At 36.6% G+C, this 23,812-nt stretch overlaps 1 protein-coding gene across 1 annotated transcript in view; it reads left to right on the top strand.

The window, feature by feature from the left end:
* Nucleotides 1–23,812, top strand: part of NPHP3 (nephrocystin 3) — a 37,162-nt gene extending 13,350 nt beyond the window's left edge. The window contains exons 11-27 of the mRNA XM_063303991.1: nt 959–1,073; nt 2,541–2,684; nt 3,329–3,426; nt 4,543–4,645; nt 5,439–5,521; nt 8,622–8,760; nt 9,705–9,869; nt 10,700–10,797; nt 11,566–11,688; nt 13,564–13,753; nt 14,087–14,328; nt 15,168–15,243; nt 16,037–16,164; nt 18,358–18,598; nt 20,895–21,020; nt 21,617–21,732; nt 22,396–23,812. Coding sequence (XP_063160061.1) covers nt 959–1,073; nt 2,541–2,684; nt 3,329–3,426; nt 4,543–4,645; nt 5,439–5,521; nt 8,622–8,760; nt 9,705–9,869; nt 10,700–10,797; nt 11,566–11,688; nt 13,564–13,753; nt 14,087–14,328; nt 15,168–15,243; nt 16,037–16,164; nt 18,358–18,598; nt 20,895–21,020; nt 21,617–21,732; nt 22,396–22,576 — 2,368 coding nt within the window. The 3' untranslated portion in view covers nt 22,577–23,812. The remainder of the gene's footprint in view (nt 1–958; nt 1,074–2,540; nt 2,685–3,328; nt 3,427–4,542; nt 4,646–5,438; nt 5,522–8,621; nt 8,761–9,704; nt 9,870–10,699; nt 10,798–11,565; nt 11,689–13,563; nt 13,754–14,086; nt 14,329–15,167; nt 15,244–16,036; nt 16,165–18,357; nt 18,599–20,894; nt 21,021–21,616; nt 21,733–22,395) is intronic.

The raw sequence follows: 23,812 nt of genomic DNA, 5'->3' as shown, positions 1-23,812 counted from the left end.
CTCCGAACAGTTTTTCTTGTGACTGTCCCTAACATTTTACCTTGGTGGTAATGTAGTTCAGCAGGAGAAAGAAGAAGAAATGTTCCACCTGTGCAATAATGTCAGAGCTAATTTATTTGTGTTTCTTTAGTGTCTCATAGTAATCCGTACAGGTTAGACCCATAAAGCCATTTTTAAAGTTTAAAATATTTATAGATACCACCATTTACTTTCTTAGGACTGTTTGTTCATATACTTTATCTAGAATTTATTGATAGATAGATAGATAGATAGATAGAGATATAGATATAGATATAGATATAGATATAGATATAGATATAGATATATCAAATTTGTGTGGCCGCCTATCTCGCAAAAAGTGACTCTGGGCAGCGTACAACCATCAAATAAAGCAACAGTATAAAAACAATCATTATAAAAAATAGAAACAATCATTATTAAAAAATAAAATATTAAAAATGAAAATATACAAACCACAAAGCATGGAGAGAGTGAGTATATCAACCACAGTAGATGAAACTGATGTTTGGAGACACCCTTCAGATTTCTACTCTAGGACCAACTGCCATAGAAACTGCAGCACAGAAGTTTAAATCTTGGGGGGGGAAATGGCAGTTTAGCGGCAAAATGTGTTACGTATAGAAGGCGTCATACACAGTTCCTGATACTGCGAGATAAGGCTGGAAAAGACCGACCTGAGTTCTTTCAGAGCTCCTGCCATTTTCTGCAGTGTGTTGACTATAAACTAAGTGGGCCAATCCTCTGATGCAGGTTCCGCTGGCTTTTTTTTTTCTTGAAGCTACTGTTATATCTAGTTGATTGTTCAATGTTTAAAAAGTAAATATAGTCATCTTAAAAGAAAAAAAAGTTTCCAGTGTAACAACATATTCGTATTCATCTATATTTCAGTAAATCTGTTTGTAGTATTTTAGCTGATAAGTATATTTTCTCTTACTAGGATTCAGTTACAGCAGAAGCATTCTCCAAATACACTCATTCTCTATCATTTTGTTGGGAATCCCATGTCTAGCAGTTCAGAGCCTACATTGATCCTCAAACGTCTCACTTTAAAAGTAGGTCCATTTTACTGTGTGTCAGCACATGGGAACCGGAGTGCTTGTTTACTGAATAAAATGAGAATTCTGTTTCACTATATTATATTATGCTTAAATTTTCTTTTTTGTATTTTTATTAGACATTTTCAAAAAGATATAAACAAAAAAAAGAAACTAGAAAGAGGGATAAAAGGATAAAAGAGTTAAGACAAATGGATAAAAAAGGGATGTAAAAATGTCATGGGAATTGAAGTTTCCAGTATATCATTACTTAATTATTAATAACTGAACATATTACAATGTTTTATAGACTGAAAATCACTATTAAGCTCTAAAATAAGCATGAATATTAAGAACCATAGCTAACACAGTATAAATTACCAAGTGAGATTATGAGCATAGTAAATTCATCTGTACCACTGAGCATCTATCCTGTTTTAAACATCTTGTAAAATTGAAATATAGATTCTGTGAATGGAGAAACTGAAATTTTGGATGTAGTACAAATCCATGTGTTAAGCTGTGGTCTAATAATAATTTCAAGCTTAAATTTTATTTTAATTGACCTTAGTATCTATTTTGCAAAAGCAAGAAATCTCCCTTTATTATGAAGAATATCGAGTATAAGAAACATTTTCTGCTGTTATTTCTAGCCATCTGGCTAAGGAATAAAACCAGGCTGTATTTCCTAAGCTTGCTTTAGGCAAGCACTGCTTACATTTCTCAGTTGGCAGCAGGCTGTTCTGCCAGTGCACTAGCCTCCCTTTGTTTGTTTGTTTGTGATACTGAAAAAAATATCCCAATTCTTTGTCTAAAGAACGGTCTTGATAGTACATGATATAGTTGCTACGGCTAAAACTGTGAAATTCTTGCGTTGGCAAGAAAGCACTTGGGAATCTCATGTAAGACATTCTGTAAAGTATAATTGTTGCTTTGAAAGGCATAACAATTGTACATTTTGATTTTAAAAGGATAATTTGCTACATTTAATATTGATTTCATTTATAGGGCCTTAATAGTTTTTCAGTGTTATTCTTTGTTCTAGTTTTGGAGTTATCAAGAATATTGTGCCAATGTACCTATACTGCAGCAAAGCTACAGTGGATCTTTCACTGGGCTAAGGAACAGGAAAATACAAAACATGCTGATTTTATGGTTAGAACCAGTGTGTTGTTAAACTAGAGAATATTTAACCATAGTTTGGTTTGTTGTTGGCTTACCTAAACTATGGTGTAGCATATGGGCTAAACTTGGAGTTAGAAGTTGTTAATTTATGGTTAACTTCCTATCCAGTCTTTGGGCAGAAATATGAGAGGCTGGAGTGGCCACAAAATAGTGCCTTTCCAGCTGCAATGTTTTTTCTAATCCTTTTTTTAAAAAATCTCCTCAGCTATGTGAGGTCCGAAAGGGTCTGCCTCTTCGTTTCATCTTTAGATTAAATGTTATTTAGATAAAACATTCTTGTTTCTGTTTAATCTCTCACAGCTTATGCAAAATTCCTGGTCAGTCTCACCTACATCGTTGGATCCAGCTAAATTATTAGAAGAATTTCCTCGTTGGCTAGAGAAACTTTCTGCTCGTCAGCAAGGCAGTATTATAATCATTATTGATTCAGTTGATCAAATTCAGGTCCAGTATAGTATCTTTGACCTTTGCATTACTGAAAGATGAATTTAGAATTGTTTAGATTATTTCTCACTATTTTAACAAGATAAAAGTTTTTTTTGCAGTGGAGAGAATGCATCAGAAACATGTGCGCGCACGCACACACAAAATACATTCACATTTGTAATTGTACACACATGGAAATAAGAAACTGGAATAGAACTGGAAGAGAACATTGCTCCTTGCTCCTGATTGACTGGATTCACATATGCTAAGCTATGATTTATTTTAAACATACTGTCAGACAGACTAAGCAATCTGCTTAACACATAAAATTAAGCTATAATATAAAGTGTGTTTTAACAACGAAAACATTGGCTGCAACATCCTAAGCTAAAAACAGATCCCATTATAGAGAGGCCTGGAAAAGCTCTTCTTTGGAGATACTGACTGTAACTTATGTAACCTCAAACACATAGTTTTATGCTGTTTGTGTGTATTTCCTTGTTGGAAAACAGAATTTTTGTGTGATTCTATTTTATGAAGGCAGTTGAAAGAGAGAGTGTAATGTAAAGGATATTTTTCAGTGAGATAATTTATATTAAAAATACATGTTCCTTTAACTTGTTGCAGCATTCTGAATTTTCAATTAAGCTTTTGTCTCTCAGCAAGCTGAAAAGCATATGAAGTGGCTGATTGATCCCCTGCCAGTGAATGTAAGGGTTGTAGTATCTGTGAATGTTGAAAGTTGTCCACAAGCTTGGAGGTAAGTTTATTTTGCTGTAAAATAAATGCTGTTTACACTATTCAGTCAGGAAAATTCAGGCATAGTAGTTTTCCTCTCAGTTGCAGATAGCAAGTTAAGTGTCCTGTAAGAGTCAGCTCCCTCTGCACAGTGCATACGGCAGAATGCTTTTACTAATCTAATCGATGAAGACAAATAGGCATATCTGCAAGGAGAACAATAGTGCTTTTTGCAGCAAGATGACAGTGTGGACCATTCAGAAATTATAGATGCTCCTGAATTGTACCACTTCGGAATGCAAGTGGGAGAACATGTTTGATACTCATGTCAAAAAATGTTCATTTGTAAATTATACTGATTTAAAAAAGAACCATAAAGCATATTTCTTGGGTAGAAGACTATATCAGAATTTGTACTTGGATTCTATCTTTTCTTTAAGTCAGGATTTTCTGATACGAGTCTGCATTTAAACATGGCTGTCTTCTAAAATGATTTTATTGGCTTAGATAAGATTTTCTCTGTGATAAGATTTTAGCTATGGGGATAATTTGATTTTACTGTGTTGCTATGCAAGATTATTTTATGTTATTCATTTCTGGTTCATATGCTGTTTGTAATCAACTGTTATTCTAAGATCCTTTTCATCAGTATTATTATCAAACCCAATATTCCCCATCCTATATCTCTGCATTTGATTTTAGTTTCTTAACTGAAGAACTTTGCATTTATCTCTGTTAAATTTCACTCTATAATTTTCATACCCAGTTCTCCTATCAATTCTATTTTACTTCTATATTTGTTTTCTAGGATATTAGCTATACCACCCAATTCTGTCTCTTCAAATTTAATAGGCATTGCTTCCAATTCTTCATTCAAGTCTTTTAATAAAAATATTGGAGTACAAGCCTTGCGGCGCTTCACTCTAATTTCACGAGGAACCATTAATGATCACTCTTTGATTTCTGAGACAGCTATGTATCCAAGTGATTGTTATGCTGTCTGGCATACATAACATTCAGAGCACTGAAGCTTCAGAGCTTTGCCCTGGATTTTTAAAATAGTTCTTGTATTTAAATGTACTCTTTCCACTTGTTAAATTCCACCCGTGACAGTCATTTTCTGCTTTCTCATTGAAAGGCTGTGGCCTACTCTTCATCTTGAACCATTACCTGTTAGCTATGTGAAATCTCTTATTAATGAAGAATGTAACTGTGCAGGCCTGAAGCTGACCAAAGAGCAGGTATTGCTGCTTCATAATTATGAATACTTTATCTTGGTACTTATCAGGCTTAATTGTAGATATTTCATGTTAAAAAGAGAAATCATTACTCTCATCTCATATAACATTAAAGAAAAAATCAAAATGTTCTACCATGAAAATGGATAACTCGAGGTTTAAAACGTATGAAAGAAAATGAATGAACAATTGTTCATACTTAAAGCCCCACTTGGTTAATTGCCATTAAAATTATGCTTGTTCCATTGCTTGTTATGATTTGGTATGTCTGTGTCTCCTCTAGATTATACTTGTGGGCTTTAGATTTTAAGTTGTTGCATATATGATTGTGAGTAGCTAAGGATGGTTAGCAAAGGAATCTAGTAACATTTCAATAATTCTCTTGATGTATCTTTTGCATGCTGTAGTAAGTCTGAGAATATATGGAACAGCTATTTTCATATGTTCTAAAACATGGATAGAGAACTAGTGGTCCTTCAAATGTTGTTAAACTTTTGTAGAATCTGTAGCTTCTAGGAGTCCTCACCATTGGTTGTGTTAGTATGGACTTCTGGAAATCATAGTTCAAAAAATCTAGAGGGTTCCAAGTTTGTGTCCGTGTTTCAGGATGCTGAAACTTGATCTGAAATGTACATATATTTTTTGAAAATTATCTCTTCCTATACTTAGCTTTGTATAGTTGTATGATTATGTGTTGGTATGATGTTTCTTATACTCCATATGAGGCTATGCACATGTACACAGCTTTTAATACTGTAGAAAAATTAATTTCATATTTGGTTGTCTACTGCTTTAGGAGAAGAAGCTTGAGAAACACAGTTGTTCTACTTCAGTGTGCAATGCCCTCTATGTCACTCTTTTGGGCAGATTGATGGCTGGGTATGTTAAAAAGATGCTGAAATGATGCTGCTGCTAGAAAATCTTGGATTTTATTTATTTATTGGGTTTTATTATAATTGTTTTATGTGATTTTAATGTTTATGTTTTATGGGGAATTTTATTGTAAACCGCCCAGAGTCCCTCTTCTGGGGGAGATGGGCGGTGGCTAAATATGAGTAATAAATAAATAAATAAATAAAATAATTGTTAAGGACCCAGGTCCAGTAAAATTAGTACTTTTACTATTCTTTGGAATTGGTATCAAAACACAAATATGCATAAATACTAGGATGTCCAAATGGACTTACAGTTTGCATTCTTTTTTAATAACATGAAATAAGTTCTCAAATGTTTTGGCTATCAAAGTCAGGTGGAAAATTAGGTAGTTGAAAATCCTTTTGCAATTATGATCATCTAGTCCTCAGTAGCTTTTAAATTCAAGCTCTAAGAGTTGTAAAACACTTCTTTAAAAAAGAAAAGAAAAGAGTCTCTTATTTGGAAATGAAATAAATGTTATACACAATAAAACTTTGATTTAATGGATCTCAGTTTAGAGCTTGGGTTTGATTGCTACAGCTTTTGGGCTTTGAGCTTTGCCCAAATTTTGAGCAATAATGGACCCTGTCTGAACAAAGTGGTTAGGGATGATGGGAGCATCATTCAATACAACTGGAAGGTGTCAGCCCAGCCTGGTGTGCAACCTGTTCCTGCTGGCTCCAGGTGCTGCATGGCTGCCAACATGGTCTCTGCACCTAACAGCTGCAGAGAAAGCACCTGCATCATTGTTGACTTCTGCTTTCTTTCCCTCTGCCTCTCTTCCTGATTGCCACTGCCATTCCCACTGCTGCAGCAGCTGGCACAAAGTTCAAGTGTGTTTTGGGGCTCAAAAAATCCCACCCATCATTTAACTGACATTAACAGACAGCCCTTCCCTCAATTAGGCTATTGAATCAAGGGTTTACAGTATTTATCACATAGATGTTCTGTTTGCAAATGATTCATATATGCAGTATTTTTAACTAGGGGCCCATTTTCGCCCATTTATTTGCTTGTTTTATTCCTCACTGTGAAAGATCTTGACAGTCAGAAGTTTGCAACTTAATTTCATGCTGTTAAAGAACATAGACTGCAGTTTCAATTAGACAGTCTGGTGTTTTTCACAACTGTTTTAATAATTGGTTGTTAGATTGATCTTATTGTTATTTACTGCAGTTTTCAGACATTTACAACCGTTGTGTCAACCAAGTCATAGCTTGTGGAATTATTTCAGAAGTGCTGTCTCACTCATGCTGTAGATAAGCCTTCCCCAGCTGATGTTCTCTACATGTGGTAAGACCACAACTCAAAGGAAAATACTTAGATAATTGATTTCTTCCACTCTCAGGATCTTTGTCTCAGATAGTCAAATCACCACAGAAGGCAACAGTACACAGTACAACAATTGCAACATGCAAAACTTGAATGCTTTTGTCCCTTTTATCAGCTCCAGCACAACTAATTTGAGATACACATTGCTGATCAACAGTTTTCCCAAATAATGTTGGTTGGGAAAGGTATCTACATTAGGAATTGGGTAGTTACCAAAAGCTATCTTATTTCTTGATTCCCGAAATATTTCCCAGCGTGAAAAAGGAATAGCAGGCAGAAAGCAGCAAACAAAATAGCAAGCTGTAGAACAGAGAAGCTCTTACACACCACACGCACACCCTTACAAGATTCAATTACTCCTATTTTATAACCATAAAGTTTTGGACTAGCTGGTTTTCATCAGTCTTGTCATGGGACTGTGGTTTAGAAGACAGTCTGGAGAGAAATCCAGCTGTCTTGCGCAGCTTTTCATCGTGGAAGTTCACGTCCTGACTCTTCGTACTGATGAGTCTTTCGGTCATACGATGATCTTCTCCTGACATTATTGTGTTAGTCCACCTTAGTATGACATTATATTTCCGTGCAGCTATGTAATCAGATAGATTGTATGGAGATTGAATATTCATCATACTGTGATTCATCGTGATCACTAGAAAAGGTTACTTGCTGGGCAAGCCTGCAAACAGATTATATCCTATTCAAACATGGATCCTCTCTGGCTCAGCTAGCCTTTGGTTTCCAAAGTACCCTTCTAATAAGCTGAGTGATTTCTTCTGTACATTCAGTTGTAGCATAACATTATGTCTGAAGCAGCATATTGGTTAGGAGTATGCTAAATATTAAAAATCTGTTTGGGCTTATGATGTTGTATGCATCCAGCCAATTATAGTTGATATAGCAAACCATGATTAAACCTTGTCTTAGTCTGATATATTAACTGAACTGTTGTAAATATAAGCATTGGAATAAACACCCTACCTTTATCCCTAGGTCAACCTGCCCTCTGTTGCATTATGGAATATACAGCTAATTTGCTTGACACCACTGTGTTGTCATATGTGGCAGTAGCTTCTGCTAGTTTAATGAGCTACATCAGCTTTCTCTAACTCATTACCCTCCTGATGTGTCCTGGGTCTCAAACCTTCTGGCTGACACTATACTAGAGAAAGCTGACCCACATTATGAGTCTATATGGCATCTATATAACTCCACAGGCTATGACTTAGTGCAACCACAAAAGCTGTAACTTTTAATAAGCATCAGTCCCTCTCACTATATAACATTCACTGCACAGAAGTTTATTAACTGTTTTTATTTGTATTATATTTACATTGGACTTGCTTTGCTTTAGCACAGAAAATACTCACCTAACTTTAGGCATCTTTTGTGTTAGTAAATCCAAAAGTTTTATTTAGCCTTAATTACCATACAGTTGTTTTCCCTGAAGGATTTCTGCTTGATCGTTAAGACTGATTGAGGTCTTTGGGATAAAATGTATCTCACAGGCAAATTATTTGCCTAAAAGTATAGTCATATTTTCATCTCTTTTTTTCCTCTTTTCCTCCCTTGTTAACAAATGTGGCATTTATCAGCAGATGCTCTTATGTGTTAACATTTGAGTTTTAGTTATACAGATGTATAGCAATTGTGACGATTCATGATTTTAAATACTTACTCCAAGTGAAAATTTGTAATGTATATTATCCTTTTAAATCTTTGGTATGTCCTTCAGCACTAGAAGCACTGAAGATATTGATGTGCTCCTTCAGAAGTGTTTCCAGTGCCAGGATGTCGTGGCTCTTTACAAGATAGTTCTGACATCAGTTGAAGAGTCCTTGAAAAGTGAAAAAGAGAAAAGCCTCATGAAAGAGGCAGGTTTACCAGGCTAATGGAGCTTTCTTTGCAGTAGCACATACAATTTTATGGATATGGCATTTCATTTAGTGCAGTGTTTTTCAAAGTTGGCAACTTTAAGATGGCTGGGGAATTCTGGCTGGGGAATTCTGGGAGTTGAAGTCCACACATCTTAAAGTTGTCAACTTTGAAAAACACTGATTTTAGTATATGGATGATGAAAGGCAAGTAAATTCAGTTTTTCACCCCTCTAATAAGATAGGAGACTGATAGCTTCCCCTCTTCCCAGGAGTTATTGGTATACTTTTATTAACGTTTTCTGGGGGATTGGACTCAGTAATTTAAATGCCCCCTTTGAACTCTAATACCATGATCACCAAAATCCCTTGGTGTAACACCTGTCTTTCAAAACAGTTCTTGTTTTTAAACTTTTAATTGTTTCAAGACTCATTATAAACTCTTGTAGAAGATTCATGTTGAAAAATTGATGTTATTTTTTTTATAAATCTAAGAATATTCAGAAGAAAAAGTAAATGTAGTTGCTTGCCTGTGTGAACCTATTACTTATTTATTACTTATTTATGACTACTAATAAACTATTACTACTACTCTTATTTATGTAGAAAATGTATACGGCCACCCACCTCACATAAATAACTCTGGGTAGCCACCAACCAATCCAAAAGAGAAAATGAAACAAAAATACAATTAAATGAGCCTTTTTGGTGTATTATGCAAAGGAAAGTATTAGGATACTTTGATCTTGATGTCCACATAGATGATTTTTCTGTGAAGGGGAACCCAATGAAGAAAAGAGTCTCATATGCTGATAAATGTAGTTTAGTCCTAAAGCATCTACTGGTTTTGTTAATGGTATTGTGTTGTCTTGATAGTCATGTGGCAGATTCAATAAGGAATTCATGATAAATATCTTAACATTGTTCATGTGTTTGTTCTATAGATTCTGTGCCTCATCATTGTTAGTCACAATGGAATCAGCGAATCAGAATTGATGGAACTCTGCCCTGAACTATCGTGGGAAATGCTGGCCTCCTTAATTTACAGAATGCACAAGATGTGCATTTTGACATATAGATGTGGCTTATTAAGGTTTCAGCACCTTCAGGTATTTTGGCAAAGAAATTAGTCACCTAATTATCTTACCGTATCTATTGTATTTACTCATCTGCCAGTTTCTGCTAATGTTGAGGACAGATTTTTTAAAGTTCAGAAATAACCGAGTAAAAGGCAAGGTCAATTAATATGTCACTTATAATACAATGCCTACAATTTTAATTTGTAAGATTTATGCCATTTCCTTGTTATGAGGTTGTTCTTAGGAAAACAAATTGTTATCCAGTACTGATGGGAAATCTCTCTCACATTCACAGTCACGCAGCAGGCAAGAAATGACAAATTCCTAAAAATTCATTACAGATTTTTGTTTTAGTAGCCTAGCATGTCTAATAATGCATGTATACGCCTGGATTTTTCTTTTACTTCCTGGGAAGTGACTTGCTGATTATCGTTTACGACACTCATTTGACAGATAAACTTACACAGATTCAATCCTGCAGGGTTAGTGCGCTCTGGGTTCCTTCAGTTAAACAATGTCATCTATCGGGACCCCAGAAGTGTGCCTTCTCTGTAACACCCCCTGTCCTCTGGAGTGAGGCTCCCCCCAGACCCAGATGGTCCCCACTCTGCTGCTGTTCAGAAAAGCAGTGAAGCCCTGGCTCTTCACCCAGGCCTCTGGCAGGGGAGACTGAGACCCCTCCTTTCATTATGCTTACCATCTTTTTATCTTTTCTGCTTTGTCGATTTTATTCTAATTTCTTTGATTGTTGGGAGCTGCCCAGAGTCATTGAGAATTGGGCAGCATACAAGTTTAATAAGTTGTTGATATTGTAGTTGTTGTTATTATTATTACCCAGTAGAGCTGATGTCCATTTTCAGGCTTGGGAGACAGTGAAAGTGGAATATATGGAAGGAAGTCAGAATGGTTTTGCCTCTTACAGAGAAAAACTGATAGACTACTTTACCAGGCAACTAAGGTAAGCTTTTCAGATTATGAGATACAGAAATGATTTAAAGAATATTTAAATTATTAATAAATGTTGAAGGTAGCTTTCATTATCAATGCCTTGTTGTCAGAAGTATCTGTCATCAGAAAATACGTACATCCCAGACCTTGGTATCCATGGTAAATGGCTTCACATAGCCACAATTTGGGGCATGTTTTTATTTTAAGCATGCAGAATACGGCAGATGGGCTTTTAAGCATTCATGTTTTTTCACATTCTCATTATCTGCAGTTTCATTATCTGTGGCTATTTGCTGGAAAAGAATACCTGCAGATAATAAAGACTACCAGTATTATATGATTGTCCTACATATTGCACACTATCTTACTGTACTTTAAATATTATATGGTAGGGCAGCTGAAGGACTAAGGTATAAGCCCATATTTCAAATCTCATTTCCATCACTGACTCATTTTAGTAGAATTTTCTCTGAGTTACTCTAGTTCCCCAGGCAGTAAATTCTTCCCTCACTTCTGGTTGTCTCCTTTTGTACAATAGCTCTTCGTACAGCTACGGAAGAAAATGCATGATTTTAGTTTCTCTGATCTTTTTTACATTATCACTACAAATTTAAAAACATTTCATTAGGCGTTACAGGTAGAAAGGCCAGATATATATTTTATGTTCAAAGAAATGATTTTGCAAAATAGTATTATAATTCTAGCTGTAACTTAGACAATTATTCCCCTTCCCTTGCAATTTGCTTTCTCGCCTGTTCTTCCACTACAATCACCCTAGGGAAGAAAGAGTGACTTGGAGGAGTGCAGATGAATTGCCCTGGTTGTTCCAGCAACAAGGGGAAAAGCAGAAGTTACATAAATGCTTGTTGAATCTCTTCGTATCCCAGAATCTTTATAAAAGGTAAGGACAGAGTATTCAGATTATGGCTTTGTTTGTAGGTTTCTGGTGTCAAGATTTGTTTTTGAATAAATATGGAAACCTGTTGAGTGAAATAACAAACAGCACAGCTCTGTAGTTACGCATTTTGGTTATTCAGAGCAAGAAACTAGTAAAAAAATTCTTCCCAAATCAACATGAGTGGCAACAGAGGCTTTGGTATACTTCTACCCTATTACACTTCGGAAGTTCTGTCTTATTGCCCTTTTAGCTCTGTCAGGGACTTTGTTTTAAACTAGAAAGAGGATTAAAGAGCTCTTTGTTCTGTATTTGGGGTCAGATATCTAAAGTGCACAGAGGGAGATAGTTTGCTGAAAAAGCTATATAAGAGGTAGGCAACCTGGAGCCCTGTGGATGATTTGGACCTCAGTTCCATTAGCTACAGCCTCCATAGTACTGAGAGTGGGCTGTGGGAACCACAGTTCAAACTATTTGGAGGACAAAGATTGTTGATATCTGCTATTTATAGTGGGGTGTGTGCTTGCTTTAGTTTTGGTTTACATTGGTCCTGCTTCTGTGTTGCTCCTTCATCCTTTTGCTTAACTAGGGAAGGAGTTTAGTTCAATGAACAAAGCATGTTCTTGTTATGGAGGAAATACCAGTTTCAGTCCCTGGAAACTGCAGTTTAAAAAGGCCTAGGGAGGAGAGATGGACATTGCTGTCCTTTGGGATGGATAGTTATGCCTGGGTAGCTCATACATGTTTGTGATCCGAAATATATAAATCTGTTAATTCTGGCTTCAAGATGGGTTGAATTAAGCAATAAGGGCAAGAGCTCGGGTTCAGATTTATAAAAACTTTAAGATATAAACATCAGGCAAAGCAAGGGGAAATACCTCATGTGATGGTAATGGTGAAGTTTTGTTTATTTAATTTGTATGTATATTAAAAGTATTTGCTATTTGCCCACTCATATGTTAGAAATACTGACTTGTCAAGAAATCATATACATAAGAAAAAGAGGTGCAGAAACTGCTATACTTTCAGAACTTATAATTACAGGTGTTGAAAACATGGAACATTCCCAATCCATTCTGAGTGTAGCAGAAATAATCTGACCTCAAAACATGATGTTCTGATAAGGAACACATGTTTCAAGATTGGATCATTTTTGTAAGTTTGAACAGCCCATTTAAATTCAGAATAGGATAGCCTGAGTTCAGAATATTTCTACTGCAAAATGTGTTGGATTATGGATGTTGGGTTTTTTTGTTGATGGAAGGTTTTTAATTTGCCATAAAATATTTTATATTTGCCATATTTTTAGGGGGGTGTTATTTGATGCATGCCTGGGGTCATGATTACAAAAATTAGGTGGCTATAAAAATCTTCTAAATGTTTTATGAATTTCCACTTATGATATAGCTCTTTGGGTATGATTCTACATTGTGGGAGTGTGTTTAAATTGATGTTATTGTTAGGAGCATGATTTCCTAGCAGGGTAATGCAGCTCTATAGGAAGGGGAGCCGCTGTACTGACCACTAGCTACAAAATTGTATGCTAGCCATTTCAACAGTGGTATGGCAGGCATAGATTATAAGATATTCGGATGCCTGTTGAAAATCTTTGCATTTCAGCTCCTTTACAAAATTGGAACGATGCCTGTTTATCTGAGGCTTTTTGCATCACCAGCTTGGTTCATGCATTGCCCTGACTCATTTTTTTAAAACTATGAACAACTTATAGTGGTCCAGTTCACCTATAAAGCAAAGCTATGTAGCTCTACATGTTGAGTTAAGCCAAAAGCAAACAATCCATGTTATGGCTTCACAAAATATATTAACCTGACCAATAAGATTCCTTGGAACATTTTAATGAATTGTGCTTATTGCTTATAGGGGACATTTTGCAGAACTACTCAGCTATTGGCAGCTTCTTGGGAAAGACAAGAGCTCCATGGCAGCAGAATATTTTAGTTCTCTGAAGTTATATGAGAAAAGCTGTGAAGGAGAAGAAAGCATGATCTGTCTGGCTGATCTTTATGAAACTCTGGGACGATTTCTTAAAGACCTAGGTCTTCTCAGTCAGGTAAGTACCTCTCCAGAAAAGAAGACACATTCAAATCTCTGTGTTTTTTCAGTGGCAAGTATAGAATTAAATTTCTGGAGAAACTTGAGTTTTTGTTTGAACAACTTTATTCTTTCTTTTAAACAAGTTTCCCACTTTTCATGGTTATGGAGCTTTGACAACAGATATAAAATATGTGTAAAAGTTTAGCGATGCAATGAATTTCGTACTGTCATTTTCACTAAATTGAACTATCTTGTGTAGAATTAAGCCAACAATTAACACTATGCCTAGGACAATTTTTTTTGTGTTACTGCCTATCCTTTTCTGACCCCACCCCCAACTTCTTTATAGGCAATTGCTCCATTGCAGCGCTCCCTGGAGATTCGAGAGACTGCCCTTGATCCTGATCATCCCAGAGTGGCCCAGTCACTTCATCAGCTAGCTAGTGTTTATGTGCAATGGAAGAAATATGGCAATGCTGAGCAATTATATAAGCAAGCTCTTGAAATTTCTGAAAATGCTTATGGATCTGATCATCTCAGGATTGCTCGCGAACTTGATGCTCTTGCAACATTATATCAGAAGCAGAACAAGTAAGAAAAAAATGTCCTCTCTACCCTTCCCTCCCCCCATCCGTGCCCCCATTTTTAACAAAGATCTTCCTGGGGGTGGTGCTAGAATTTTCTTGGTATTGAATTATCTGTGGCTATTTGCTGGAAAAGAACACCTGCAGATAATAAAGACTACCAGTATTATATGATTGTCCTACATATTGCACACTATGTTACTGTACTTTAAATATTATATGGTAGGGCAGCTTGGTATTGAAGAGCTTGGTATTGAAAAGAAGTTGGGTTTGAGAGCATTGGGGGGATAGGCAGGAGATGACATTGTTGAAGATGGGCAATGGGTTTTAATTATTAGTAAATAGTTAACTATTGTAAATGTATCTCATGGAAAGGTGGAAGAAAAATTAGGGACAATAGGAAAGAAATACAGTACAAAGCAAAGGAGACTATTTTATTGGTATTACAGTATTTCTTAGTTTATGTGTTATCTGCCTCATTCATTTTGTGAATCACTATAGCTAATGTTTTGAAATAATATTTTAAGGAATTGTTCCAGTTTGGTTTCACCTTGGCTTATCTAAAAAAAGTAAGTAGATTTGGACCTGGTTAATACGTTGATGAAGGCCACCAAGAAGTATTAGAACTCATAGGCTAAACTAGGAAGTAAAAAAAAATCCTGGAAGGAAGCAAGGGAAACCAGTTACATCCTGTTGCCAGGAAAATAACACAGATTAGTCCATGGAGTCATCAGAATTCAAGTTTGACTTGAAGGACGCTTCAAATTATGATCGTCTAAATATATTCTGCCACTAAAACTTCTGCTTATCTACCAGTGTTATTGTTAACTGAATCTTTCATTTTAGATTTGAACAAGCTGAACATCTCAGGAAGAAATCCTTCAAAATTCAGCAAAAAGCTGCAAGGCGTAAAGGCAGCCTGGTAAACTTCATCTTGTTATTTTAAATGTTTTTTACATAAGCAATGACTATTGGCTTGAGACAGCATTTTTTAGAAAAATGGCAAATGTTCTCAGATTGGATTGACATTCCTGTTAGTGTGGATTCATTTATAAGGTTTTGGCAATTGCAGTAAATCACTTACGAACATATATTTTAAGCTTTGTATCACATTTAGCTTATATAAAAATTTCCTACCAAAATAGATTGTTTCAGTTCAGATAGAAAAGGTAAAAATGCAGATAAATGAAAATCAAAAGCTGAGTCTATAAAAATCAGTAATTTGTAAATGTAAAGATCTGTCAGAACATTTTATATAGTACAATCCTGATGAGTACATTGCTTTCTCTTCTTTTCGCTCAAGAAGTTGGTATTTTAAAAATCACAAATATTTCCATAATTCTGAAAGAAATGTCTAGCAGTGCTCTCCCTACTTCTTATTTGTCTCCCTCCCTTTGTTTTGTTTATAAGATGGCAGATTTTTCAAGCAAATATTCTGTCTGTCTCATCTACCTATCTAAATGGATAGGTAATTTCTTGGGATATCTTTATATGGTTTATAATCTAGTTTTAAGATTTTCTTTTCCTTGCTTTAAAATACAGCATTAAACTGGAGACGACCTATTACAGTTAGTAAAACATGTACTTTGTCTGTGGAACAATCAATATTCAGATTCTACCATGGATTCTGCAGCTTGACTCCAAACATGTTGCCTCTTAGACATTTTCACTGGACCTTAGAATACCAGGGCAATAATTTCTTCATTTGTTTTTAGTATGGAGTTGCTCTTCTTCGCCAACGAGCTCTGCAGCTGGAAGAGCTTACTTTGGGCAAAGATACCTCAGATAATGCTCGAACACTTAATGAGCTTGGAGTTCTCTACTATCTTCAGAATAATCTGGAGTAAGTAATAATTAGGTGACAACCAATACATCTTATGCTGAAGGGTTGTTTGTAAGCTATCATTACCCCTAGCCAGAACAGTAGCATTAATTCTGTGCAGGGGTTCCATTTCTGGAAGTAGTAATATTGAATAGCTTCTTAATAGATATACTGTATCAACTTAAATGCATATAATATCCATTTGTCAGTGCATCATTTCAAATGAATATTTTCTACCAGCTTAGAAGATAGCAAAATCGATGTAATTAAAATCCATGGCCCTTTTGTCTGCATTGACTTGCTATATTTGTAGTAAAAAACATGAAATGTCAAAGTCTCAAAGGAAAACCTGATTTTTATTTGCTGGTATAAAGCATGATATTAAAGCCAGCTTTATTCTTATGCAAGCCATATAATGCCCTGTATTGTATGAATTCAAATATTTTGGCCAGTCCCATCTTCTAGATGACTCCAGAATTGGAGTTCAGACATGTTATGTTCAGTGTATGCTATCTTTAAATCACTTGTGATTTTGATGGGATCCTATGCATACATATTGTGACATTCATCAGGTGGCTATGAGGTGGACTCAAAGCTACTGCAGTACTGATCCCATCACAGATTCTGTATTGTGTTCATGGAGATACCCCTTTGGTTTTTGTGATTGATTCTCTTCCCTGTTTCTGATTTTTAATAAAATACAGTATATGAACTTCCACAAGATTTTAATTGACAAAAATTCTGGATGCAGTTGGGTCATAGTCATGGGTGTTTCTCTGCCCGTAGATTCCTAGTTTGCACATGGAAGTGTCTATTTAAGAACTGTGTATTCACCACTTGTACAACCGCCCAGAGTCCCTATTTTGGGGGAGATGGGTGGTGACGAAATTTGATAAATAAATATGCCTTGTTTGAATTATGATTATGCAGAATCTCTTTTTCTTCTGATAAGAAAATCTTAAGAATTGGTGAAACAGGGCAGATCCCTAGCTGTTATGAATAAAACAGGGAAATAACCAGTTTCTATTAATAAACCACACTTGTCTCAATTCATACAGATGCTAAATTAAAAAGAATGGTTTACTAATGATAATGGTCAGGTACATACAACATATTATGTCAAAAGCAAACAGGTTGTATGAATTTCTAAGAACACAGTATCTTCCAGCTGGAATGTGACGTGGCATAATTATTGTCTTGAATGCAGCTTTGTTGCTATCCAATCATGTTTTTGGGATGAGGGCTGACCTGGCCTGAGTCACTGAGATCTTGCTGGGCGCTAAAACGGGAGTTTCCCTCTCTGAAATGTATCCTCCTCGATTTCGAGTATGGCATCAACTGTGACTCCAGGGCAGGAGAGGAGATGTGACTATTGTTATTTGCAAGTAACTGGTGGCCTCTAGGGGCCCTGCCTCAGACATCACTGGATGTCAGACGCTCTTTATGAGGCTGGGCCACAGGGATCCGTGGGGATTGCTGCTCATTACCTTCCTCACTTCAAAGTGCTCCTGAAGACCACTCAGAAGCCACAACTGGTTCAGAATGCAGCAGCAAGGGCAGATCTGAGTGCTTCTAGGTTCACCCATATTATACCCTGCTTGCATGAACTGCATTAGCTCCCAGTTTCCTTTGGGTGTAATTAAAGGGCTGGTTATTACCTTTAAAGCCCTACATGGCATGGGACCAGGTTATTTGCAGGACTGTCTCCCCCTGAAGTTTCTGCCCATTCTACCAGATTGGGTAGGGTAAGCATGCTCCAGGTCTTTTCCCTGAAATGTTGCCATCTAGTGGGACCTAGGAATCATTTCTTTGGCTGCCCCTGCCTTATGGAATACCCTCCCCCTGCAGAGATCTGGCAGCCCCCCCCCCCTTTAGCTTTCTGGAAGTCCATCAAGACCTGGCTTTTTACCCAACCAGCTGTGGCTGATTGTTGGGGCATCCCAGGGGATGGCTGAAATGCCAGGTTTTAGGTTTGGTTTTATCATTTTATTGTTGTGAGCTGCCCAGAGTTGTCCTTTAAGATGGGCGGCCATACAAATTTTTAAATAAAATAAGTGAGTGACCAATAAGTTGCAGTTATAACTAGCTTGACTTTAGGAGAAGAAGATTTCCATTAAAACAGATGAGCAACCTTTCTGTTTGCAAGTGTTACTTTGGTAGTGTGCCATTGCCATAACAATATACACTGATACTTATCTCTAAACTGGTTGACAGGACAGCAGAGCTTTTCCTGAAACGCTCTTTGGAAATGAGAGAAAGAGTTCTTGGGCCCAGTCACCCTGATTGTGCCCAGTCACTGAACAATTTAGCAGCCCTCAACAATGAAAAGAAGAACTATGAGAAGGCAGAGGAATTGTATGAGCGAGCGTTGAACATCAGGAGAAGAGCATTAGCCCCTGACCACCCTTCTCTGGCTTACACTGTGAAACATCTAGCTGTGCTCTACAAAAAGCTGGTAAGCACTGATGCCTAACCCCCTGGGTACTTTAGAATATAGTGCCAGAATCCCTGACCATTGATCATCACTGGCTTGGACTATGGGAGTTAGAAAGCTGGAAAGCAAGACACTACCTATCTCTGGGTATGTACCTCTGTGCATTAAGTTCACAGAAAAGTTCAGATTGAAAAGCACTTTGTTTCAGAAAGATTTCTCTCTATCCTTCTCCGGGACTATGGAAGAAGTACATGCTCGCTCTCACTGTGAGTCCATGTAGGTGTATATGTACATGTCCGTTTCTGTGTCTGTGTGTGCACCTGCAAATGTAACCATGTACACATAAAGCTGTATGAATTGATTTAGTTGCAAAATTTAGATTTTCTTAACCCAAAATTATAATTAGATTGTATGGGTCTAAAAAAACAGGAAATATGGTTTACTTTGAGCTTGAAATAAAAACACACCCTAAAAGCTCTGTTGAACTGTTTCAAATTGACCATGGCTCAACAGAAAAAACAAACCTCAAAGTGATTTGTTTTTGGTGATTTGAGAATGTCAGTGATGGGAAATAGTGGGACTCAAAATAAGCCTCTTGAGCCACAAAAGTACAGACAACCACTGGGCATGGCAGCAAAGACATACAGAAATGCTGACTCTTTGCTGCTTTCTTAAACTATGATTTTGGGAGCCCAGGTGTGCAATAACCTCCCTTGAACTCTTCCTTTTTTGGCTGCTAACATACTATCTTTGTTTTTGGCCTTTCCCTCCCTCCCTCTTCTCACCTTCATTGTAACTGGATGTACAAGAGGTGCAGCCTGTGGCAGGGTATTCTTGCAAAAGGCAACTGGGATAGTGATCTTGATACCACATTGTAACTGGTCTACAGTAATGGCAAGACCCTTTGTTGGCAGCAAGTCTGTCATGAAATAAGGCCCAGGCAATTCCAAGAGAAACAAAAATCCAAAGCCTTCCTTTTCTCATGAATCCCCACATTGCTGGGGAGTACAATTGGTAAAAATTCCACCAATACTTTGGCAGAGATACATGGCAGCGGAAGCTTCTGCAGAGCCAGAGGATGGCTGGCGGGGGCACGTAGGCACCCAGGAAGGATACGTCTCCTGCTGCTGCTGCTGCTGCTGCTGCTGCTGCTGCTGCTCTCTCCTCCTTCCAGGCATTCCTGCTGCCCAGAAAGAGCAGCTTGTTCCAGATAAGGACTGCACTCTGCCAGCCATAAGGCAATGCCATAGGGCAACAGACTTGCTGCCCTTTCTGAGTTAGAAAACATCTGGTGAACAGCCATAAAGACTAACTCTGCACTGCATTCTTGTTTGTTCAGATTGTGTAGCTTTTCTCAGGTTAGTTATTTCTGATCACATTAGCCAATCAGACATAACCTCTCCACTAGGAAACACAGCTGGTGAGAGGCAGGATCCGGTGTGGTGGCTTCAGACCGACTTTCGGTGTGAATTGGGCTAAAAAGAGGACAGGTCGGGCTACTTGTGGGTTGGAAGGAAGTGAAGTTGGGCTTCATCTTACTACCTGAAATAGAATACTTGAAACATTTTCCATCTGAAATGATGGCATTTTAAGTCATATCCAAAACTTTTAATTCATATCCAAACTTTTAATTCATATCCAAATAGTCCTGTTTCTGGATGGTACTTGAAACAAAACATCTGAAAACCTGCCTATTTTGTTTTGTACACAAGCCGCCTGAATCATCTACTCTGTGCTTGAAAGTTTGTATTCAAACTGTTCTGCACATCCCTAGCAAACTGAGAAAGCCAGTTTGGTCTGGTGCAGTGGTACTTCAACTGTTTGACCCAATAACCTCTTTTCCCAGTCTTGAATAATGTAATTACCCTCACCAAAAAAAAATAAAAAAACAAGACTGTTGTCTTACACAAGCATCTTGGCAACAGCAGTCCCAAATTAGATTCTCACTGACAGACAAGCAATTATAAGTTGCTTCATTACCCCCAGGATATGCCCAAATTACCCCCAGTTTTAAGAACCACTGGTCTGGTGGTTAAGGCACTGAACTAAGAGCAGAGAAATATGGGTTTTACTCCTACATGGAAGCAAACTGGATGACTTTGGGCCAGCCACTCTGTCTCAGTTGTAGGAAGAAGGCAGTGGCGAACCACTTCCAAAAATGTTGCCTAAAAAACTGCATGAACTTCTCTATGTAGTCGCCAGTAGTCAAGACTGACAGGTAGGTGGGTAGATTTAACCCAGAATGTAAGCTTTTCAGTTGTGCAAAGGTTTCATTTTGATATATTGTTAGCTAGTTCATGTTTGCTTTTTTTTGTAGGGAAAGCTTGACAAAGCTGTGCCTCTGTATGAGCTTGCTGTTGAAATCAGACAAAAATCCTTTGGTCCAAAGCATCCAAGTGTGGCTACTGCTTTGGTAAACCTGGCAGTTCTTTATTGTCAAATGGTAGGTTCTCTTTTCCTTAATAATAATGAAAAAGGTAAAATTTATGATGTATACAGCTTACCTATAACTCAAGTCTAGGATAGTCTATGAAGTACTCAGGCAAGTAAATATGAAACATCACCATGTCCATAGAATCGAAAATACTTTAATTGAGACAAATTGACAATAGATACAGAAGTAAGGCATAGCATCGACATACTGCTTATTATTTGCAGTATGGCTTCTGGTTTGTTTTTTACTCAATTTTTTACTTGCTAGTACTATCTTTAAGAAAATTCAGAGGGCCACAGGTACTGGAATGGGTCAGTGGCTAGCCAGTTTTGAGTTTGTAGTTCATGGAGAAGCTTAAACTTTTCTCTTCCAATTCTGCCCCTCTCATGGTAGTTATGAACAGTGAAAGAAAGAAGGAACCTTATGTTTGCACTTAATTTTACTCATTGTAATAACTGCTTCAATTTTGGGAGAGGGAATATTTACAGCTAAACCTCTTCCTGTAGGCAGAGACACTGGTTTTCTAGCTTTAAAATGAATTTCAGTAAATATTTCTAAAGTACATGCTCTTGGACATAGTTTTTGTTTTCTTGCCTCACCTTTAGAAAAAACATCAGGAAGCGTTGCCTCTTTATGAACGTGCACTGAAAATTTATGAAGACAGCTTTGGACATATGCATCCTCGTGTAGGGGAAACATTAAAAAATTTGGCTGTGCTAAGGTATCAAACAAATGTGTTTGTTCTACTCCAAAGAAATAAATTACCACTAATTATAGCAACCCCTGACCTTGAGATTGATGGGTATTTTGAGTTCCAGGCAGATGGTACTGAGTATCAGAAGCATGTTGTCAACAGCCATATTTTGAGGCACTCAGTCTGTTACTAGCCTATGCAACTGTGGGTGTAGGCTGCATATGACTGAATGATCCCATCTTTAAATTCCCTCCATACTGATGAGTCTAGGCTGGAATGGGGATGTTCATGCTTTGTTGATTACTTTAGAATTAATCTAAGAACTGTATTAAGAGTTTAGGAAATATATATGCTCCTAGTCAACAACTAACTTTGCATGACGGCTGTTGAAAAGGAAGGATGCTTGTTTTTAAAGCGAACTCCCAGAAATTGCTATAATTGTCTGTTAGTTTAATTTAAACTCTATGGTTTACAACACATAAAAACCAAAGTTAACACTTTCATTTTTTTGTAGTTTTTATTATTTGCATGCAATAGAGGAAATAATAATACACTCTTTTGGCTACCCAGTGGGAGGCTATGTTTGGCTGTGGATGTTTCTGTGTCTAGAGATGACTTGGTTGTGAGAAGTGTATAGTGAATGTAGACCATGTATCTTTATTAAGATACTAATTTCTTTTTTCCCCAAAGCTATGAAGGGGGTGAGTTTGAGAAGGCTGCTGAGCTCTATAAGAGAGCCATGGAAATTAAAGAAGCAGAGATGCTGGTAATTGGTGGAAAAGCTACTTCCCATCACTCATCGACTGGAGACACCCTCAGCACGAAGAGTGCTTTTTCTCCCAATATGTTTTTTCAACATGGACAAAGATAATGGAAGGTAGCATATTAATGATTAAAAGGAAACATTTGAACTGAAAAGAAATAAGGTTCCATCTTAAGAGAGTGGGAAAAGTGAAGAGAAAATAAAAGTTAAAAATTAATGTTAATTAGTTAACACTGATCTTGAGCATATTCTATTAATCTAAGGCCCATTAATTTTAAGGATTTGGCTAATGCTTCAAAAATTATTATCAGCTAATTGTAAACTACATTTCCTATTAGTATTGGCAGTGTAAATACAACTATGGTATTAATTTTTTCTACCTCTTTTAGAAACAACTTGAATTGTTAAAATGATTCTAGAAAGTTCAGTAAATATTTGCCCCCAATTTTGTGTAAGTGGAAATCATTTAATGACCATTTGGATTTTTGTATTGCCATTCTTTCTCCATTGTAGTTATAAATGAAACTAGGAATTGACAGAACAATTACAATCTGCATACCATTGCAGAGGTTTTGATCTCAGTGAGATTTATTTTTAAAAATTAACTCTATAGTCAAAATTAATTATTTGACTACTTATACAGATGAATAGTTGAGATATAGAATATGAAAACTAATTCTCTCTGTATAGAAATATTTAAAAATAATAACACAAATGTCTCATTGTTAAAAAAATGTAGACTTTGGAATAGAAAAAACTTAAAATATACTGGTTTCATTTGTATCTAATATGTACACTATATTTTATTATTATTTGAATATACTTATGCTTATATTTTCTTATGCTTTTCTAAGGACTGAAATCAGTACTGTTTATGTACTTTAGCTATACTTTAATTAGTGTCCAAACATTGGCTTGGTTTACTGAAAAAAGCCAATTTCAAATATTGGTTTAGGAAGGTGAAGTTTTAATAATCCATAATAAATATTATCCACAGTACAGGGCTGCATTTGCACTTTTTATTGTTCGTAATTAAATGAAAATCGAGATTTCCTCCTGGGATGCTAGGATGTACAGCATATATGGATATCTGCCAGGATAGAAGCATAGGGATTAAATGATGACAGATATACGACTATGTCATTATGCAAATGTTGCCACTTATATATTTGCATCAGATGTTGGGACACAAGTATGTAAGGATGGCATTTGTATGGTGACATCACTGAATGCATCATTTTCGCATCATTGTCATGTTAAAGCCACCACTGAGCGTATGGCTGATGTCCTAACAGCCAGGAACCACGCTGAGACAAGGAACAGGTCTCTAGTGTTTTATTGTTG

The sequence above is a fragment of the Candoia aspera genome, chromosome 4, assembly GCF_035149785.1.
Source record: "Candoia aspera isolate rCanAsp1 chromosome 4, rCanAsp1.hap2, whole genome shotgun sequence".
NCBI lineage: Eukaryota > Metazoa > Chordata > Lepidosauria > Squamata > Boidae > Candoia > Candoia aspera.
Note: the sequence above shows the minus strand (reverse complement) of the source record. Positions and strands in the feature narration are given on the sequence as shown.